Source organism: Delphinus delphis, chromosome 1 (genome assembly GCF_949987515.2).
Source record: "Delphinus delphis chromosome 1, mDelDel1.2, whole genome shotgun sequence".
Taxonomy (NCBI): domain Eukaryota; kingdom Metazoa; phylum Chordata; class Mammalia; order Artiodactyla; family Delphinidae; genus Delphinus; species Delphinus delphis.
In genome coordinates, this window is record NC_082683.1 from 112464170 (window position 1) to 112470075 (window position 5906).

General features: G+C 60.8%; 1 protein-coding gene across 1 annotated transcript; it reads right to left on the reverse strand.

Annotated features, from left to right (window-relative positions):
• Positions 1 to 490: 490 nt before the first annotated feature.
• PAQR6 (progestin and adipoQ receptor family member 6) lies at positions 491 to 4907 on the reverse strand. The gene is made up of 8 exons (XM_060008247.1): positions 4777 to 4907; positions 3253 to 3328; positions 2679 to 2806; positions 2341 to 2546; positions 2088 to 2214; positions 1597 to 1693; positions 1240 to 1390; positions 491 to 902 (listed from the first exon to the last, which is right to left on the reverse strand). Exons 2-8 carry the CDS (start codon positions 3301 to 3303, stop codon positions 628 to 630), a joined length of 1035 nt encoding a protein of 344 aa, XP_059864230.1. The 5' UTR covers positions 3304 to 3328; positions 4777 to 4907; the 3' UTR covers positions 491 to 627.
• Between the last annotated feature and the right edge of the window lie 999 nt (positions 4908 to 5906).

The following is a 5906-nucleotide window of genomic DNA, read 5'->3' on the forward strand; positions in this document are numbered from 1 at the left end:
GCCCAGCACCCTCCCCCACCTCAACCCACTGCCCCATCCGTGACACACCCAAATAGACCAGATCCCAAAGGCCTGGACGCCTGGAGTACACGGCTGTGACCAGGACAGACAGCCTCATCGCCATAGGCAAAGAGCTTCCGGTAGATGGTACTGCCTGGTTTGGGGGTGGGGGCAGTAGCGGGCCTCCTGGCCTGGTTAATAAGCATTCAGGATGGGCCTGGGTTAGTCATGTTAGTTCTTGCCTGGGCTGAGCAGAAACTCCAGGAGCACCAGAGATGGGACCAGATGAAAGGGCCCAACACCTCCCCATCCCAGCCTTCAATGGCAGGTGGGGCAGCTCCAGCCTGGACACACGCACCTCCCCTCTCAGACCCTCAGCACTTCCCCCAGCCCCATCAAGAGCACCCTCCCTGACCCTCCTACTCTCTACCAGCCTCCCAGCCCCTCTCCTCTCCTCTGCCTTCTGATCTCCGCACTCTCTCCTCAGCCACTCCTCTTGGTTCCAGGCTCAGAAGTGCCCCTGTCTTATCAGGCCTGGGTCTGGGCTCCTCCCCAGCACGGGGGCGGGGGCGGGGGGGGGGGCACCTGGCCTCTGCTTCCCTCCAGGGCAGGCTCAGAGCTGGGGCCTCACTGTAGTTTGGCCTTTGTATTCCTCTCCAGCGGGCCACCCTGCAACAGGGGGCACGTACTGGGAGCCTGAAATAGGGAAGCTGTGAAAGCAGCAATGATGAGCAGGTTCCCAGCCACTGCCAAGCCCAGTGTGGCCACTGTGCCCGCCAGGCCCAGCGGCGGTTCCTGCATGGCCAGCCAGGCTCGGCGAGATCCCATATCAGCCAGCACCGCCTCCAGCTGGAAGTGTGTGCCCAGCACTGCACAGATGTGGAATAGCTGGTGGCTGTGGCCTGTGGGGAGGATGGGCGTGTGAGGGCACATACCCCATCCCCAGGGCTGCCCCAACTCATCCTGTGACCCATGGTGAGCACCACATCCTCTGGGCCTGCTACTCCCCTAAAACTGGGAATAAGAAACCCAATTCCCAGAGTTATTGGCAAGAGTGAGTGAGCTGCTGTGCACAGAGCCCCTGGCCTACAGGCTGCTGGTTTTGTTGTTGTCTGAGGACTGGGGCTGGGCCTGGACCCTGAGGGCCCTGCCAGGAATACTCTCCTTTACTCAGTTCACTCTGTGCTCTGGGGAGCTGTCTCCCCATCCCCTCCTGGGCCAGGCCAGGTCTGCTCTCACCGATGTAATCAAAGCGTCCTGGTGCCAGCCGCTCAGGCAGGTGGGAGGCAAAGAGGAAGCCAGTGAGCAACGCGCAGAAGAGGTGGTAGCCGTGGCTGGTGCTCAGTGCCTCCTGCCCACAGCTGTGGCCCCTGCCCCAGCACAGTCCGAGCTGGCAAAGGAAAAGCAGGGTTGACGGGGAGGGGCTTTGGGGGTGGACATCATGTGTCTGGGATCTGGTGAGGATGAGGAGGGGGAGGGCACAGCTGGACTGGGTGCTGGGCTAGGAGGGTGGGCAGCAGGGCTGAGTCAGGGATCGAGGGGGCAGGGCTGGGAGTGGGCACTGTGAGGGTCAGGACAGGAAAGCAGGAGCCTTACCCGATAGAAGAGCGGGAGGTTGTCGAACAGAAAGGGATAGGTGAAGGCAGCCGTGCGGAGGATCTTACTGAGCGCAGGGCTTTCTAGCTCTGGGAACCTGGGAGGCGGGAGTGAAAGGCTGGTCACCATCCTTATGCTGGGGTGGGGGTCAGAGGAGGGCAGGGGACCTTTGGCCAAGATGGAATGTCAGTGTAGCTTAGTGGCTATGAAAGCCCTTAGGCCACATGACTCCTCTGTGAGTGACAACAGCTGTTAGACGGGGATAGACACCTGCCTCTTAGGTGGCTTGTGAGAGTTAGAGACAGCGCAGGGATGGTGCTGGTGCACAGGGTCTGGGCACAGTAAGTCCTCAATAAACGGTCCCATTGTTACCAATGTTGTTCAAGAGCAGTGAAACGCAGGCACACCCCAGTGGTCCTGGGTGTCCAGGTGTTTGTGGGTGCTCTGTCCTGTCCCTCCGCCTTCCCCTTCACCACTGGCCGAGAACCCACCGGGAGTAGCAGGAGAGGCCGGTGCACAGGAAAGAATTGAGTGCGGCGGCGGGCACAAATAGCTGGTGCAGGCGGCTGTGCAGCCAGGAGGCCGGCATGGAGTAGGCGGCATAGGGGAAGGCGCAGCCTGGCGGGGGGGAGGGGGGGAGGGGAGCTGAGGCCCCGCCCCGGAGACCCCGCGCCACACCCCCGCCCCGCCCCGGAACGCCCCCGCCCCCCTGCCCACCGCCCCAGCCTCCGCCGCGGGGCTCACCCAGGCTGTAGAGGCTGAGCGCGCCGTAGTCCAGGAAGTAGCAGATGTGACGCGCGCGGGGTGACATGGAGCTGAAGGTGTGCGCGCAGCACGACGCAAACGGGTAGAGGCAGGCGGGCAGCAGGAAGACGAGCAGCGGCCAGTGGTAGGGCTCCGACCGGAAGCCCTGGCCTCCCGCCAGCGCCAGGAGGCGCCACAGGAAGTACCTGCGGCAGGCACGTGCTCAGGCCACCGGACCCCCAGCGACTCCCAGTGCAGCCCGCGGGCCCGGACGGTCCCGGTCCGCCTGAGTACCCCCTTGAGCTCGAGGCCCAAGCCTGGGACAGAGCCTCCCTCACCAAGTGGGCAGGAAGTGAGTCCAGATGTTGACGGTCTCGTTGGTCATCTGGAAGGAGCTGAGGACACAGTCCAAGGCCGAGCTGGTGGGGCGGCGGTAGCCAGACATGATACCATCTTCCCAGAACACCTGGGGTTGTGGGGGGCAAGGGAGGAGAGGAGTCACTGTGTCCCACCCTTTCTCTCCAAGGGACTCCACTGTGTCCCACCCTTTCTCTGGAAGCAGGGTGGAAGGGAATGGGCTGGAGATCACAATGGCCCCAAAGTCAAACTAAATCCAACCCCATCTCACCACAGTTTCCAGTACCCAGAGAGCAGGTGAGAAACAGAAGAGGCAGAGTAAGGGGACAAGATAGGATGGACACAGGGTGCTCTGAGGAAGCCGACTCTGGATAAAAGAGTGTTCTGGGCTCTAGGGAGCAGGTCACAAGCCTGTTCCTTAGAGAGCAGAAGAGTCCCACACTGAAATGGCAGGGATAAGAGTTAGCCTAGAGCAGGGACTTCTGCACTTGCAAAAAGAGAAGAAACTTTGCCCCAGCCAGTCCCCTGAGAAGTAGGAGTTGGTGACTCCCTCACCCTGGGGACCTGGTGGACGCGAAGGAGTTGGGGCAGCTTGAGACTGAGCATGGTGGCCCGGCACCTCCACGTTGACCTAGAGACAAAGGGCGGGGGGGGGGGGGAATTAGGTATCTGCCCCCATCCACAGGTCCCTTTTCGCCCAGGTCCAGGCTGAACCTGGTCACTGAGTCCCAGGGTAGGCTGTGTACCCGGACATGCATGCGAGTGGTAGCTGGCCACCAAGCTGCTTCCTTCAGGCCAGGGGAGGCTGGCCCAGCTTCCCCAGTGGTCATAACCCCAACCCCTCCCCAGCCTAGCCTGGGGGCTATTTAGTTCCCCCATTGAGAGGAGCTGGTCAGCCTCGACTCAGCAAGGATTGGAGGGTCCTCCTCAGCCAGAAGGCTGCCTCAGTAACCCTGGACCCTGGAGCCAGGTCCCCAACCCCCAGTTTTTGTCTCAGAAGAACCCTGACTTACGGAGGCCAGCACAGAGAGCGCCTAAGCACACACCACCACCGCCATCGCCAGCACCAGAAAGCTCCTTGGCTCACAGTGCCTGGGCTGAGCACAGACAACTTAGGGTGCTCAGGGAGAATTCTTGGAGAGGCCAGATGCCTACCGGTGGGACAAGGAATTAGGGGGATGCCTGGCTCTTCTCTGAAGACTACACGTGTGCCCCGGGGGGGGCATTTGGGGGTCCCTGCCCCACCTGAGCCCCGGCCCCTCAGCCTCAGACCTGTGTGCTGCCTCCGGGTGGCCGCAGCTTTGCTGCCCCGCCCGCCCGCCTCCCAGGCTGCCTCTCCCAGGCACATTCCTTGGCACAAGTGGATGGGCTGGGCCACCAGGGCGGGTGGAGCTGCCCCAGGAGGAGGGAGAACAGGACACTCCTCCCGCCTCTCCAGGCCAAAACTTTCCAGCCCCGCCCCGTGCCTCTTCCTGTCATCGCTTTGCCTACTCTCTGTGTGCATGTTTGCTCCGCACACACTCTGGGCCCTCACACCGCCAGCCTGAACCCCAAGCCTCTGTTCCTGTCTTTCAACATTTTGGGGGCCCTCTGCCCTTGAGCTGGGTGCTGGGGACCCTGCTGGGCACAAGGCCGACCTGGTCCCTAGTCCCTGCACCCTGGCTGAGATTTGATAGATGACCCCGGGAATTCCCTGGCGGTCCAGTGGTTAGGACTCTGTGCTTTCACTGCCGAGGGTCTGGGTTTGATCCCGGGTCGGGGAGCTAAGATCCCACTACCACAAGCCTCGGGGCGCAGCCAAAAAACAAAAAGAAACTAAGATAGATGACCCCTCCCGGAAGTGGGATGGGGGTATTCTGACCTATCCTGAGTGCGGCCCAAGCTGCCTGGGGGAGGGGTGGACCAGGAAGATGCTGGCGTCTAGCTCCCCTCAGGGTCCCTTCCCTCAGCACTGGGGTTCAGAGGTCTCTGAAGTAGTTTGTGCTGGAGCCATGGAAATGGGGGAGGGGCCGGCCGGAGCAGGCGAGTGGCCTCTAGTTCCCCAGAACGGGCGTCTTGGCCCCAGGTGAGCTTCCTTACCCAGAGTTTGATGGGCGCTCCTAAGCCGGTGGGTCGGCAGGCCCCGGGCTCCACGGGTGGAGTCCCTGGCTCTTGCCAGCCGGGCCAATGGGAGGGAGAAGAGAGTGGCGGGCAGGCGGGCCAGGCCTGGGCGGGGAGTGGGAGACAAAGGGGAGCCAGAGAACAATCCCAGCCTTGTCCAGCCTCCAGAGAGCCGTGCGGGGTGGCCCAGCCCCATTAGCAGGCAGCTCACTCGGGCTCCAGCGCACAGCCAGCCCCTTCAGCTTGACCCCACCCCACTGAGAGCAGACTGGCCGGAAGAGGCCAGGGCCCTAGCCAGGATGCAGCCAGGGTGGTGCAGAGCGCCCCCCTCAGACCAGGCTGCCCCACGGCTCCAGGGTTCCAGGCTCTCCCAGGAGCTGAGAGTGGCTCTGCCTCAAGCTGGGCAGAGGAATCCAAACCCTGAATATGAATTCTCCAAAACCTCTTCTCACTGTGCTTCGCTGCCTCTCAGCGCCTGGTGCTGGGCAGAATCCAGAGCAAATGCATTTGGTAAATGTTGGTTCAACCTCGAGGGGTTCACCAAGCTTCTCCACTCCCCAGACACACTTGAGGTGTCAGTGCTTGCGGAGGGATGGGGTTGAATACTCAGAGGCTGGTTTCAAGGTTCACCCTCACCTCTCCACTGAGGAAGTTTCTCCCTGATTCAGAGGACCCAGCTGAAAACCGCAAACCACCCCCAGGGAGCAACGTAGCCTTCAAAATAGTTGACCCTTGAACACAGGTTTGAACTGCGTTTATATGCAGCTTTCTTTCACTAAATATGTACTCAGTACTACACGGTCCCCAGTGGGTTGAATCATGGATGTGGAACTGCAGATACAGAGGGCGGACTGTAAAATCAAGTGCAGATTTTTGCTTGCATAGGGGTCAGCGCCCTAAAACCACATATTCTTCAGGATCATCTGCATATTGTTTTCACCTATCACCCTTGTGAAGGCAGCAGCTCAGTTCAATGAACTTCACATCTATCAAAACCGTCTCTGGAGTTTGTGCTCCAGCTGCTGGTTACTTGCTTCAACTGGGCCACCTCAAAGAAACCTTTCCAAACTGCCATTTCAGTATGTAATCTCCAATGTCCCAATAAAACT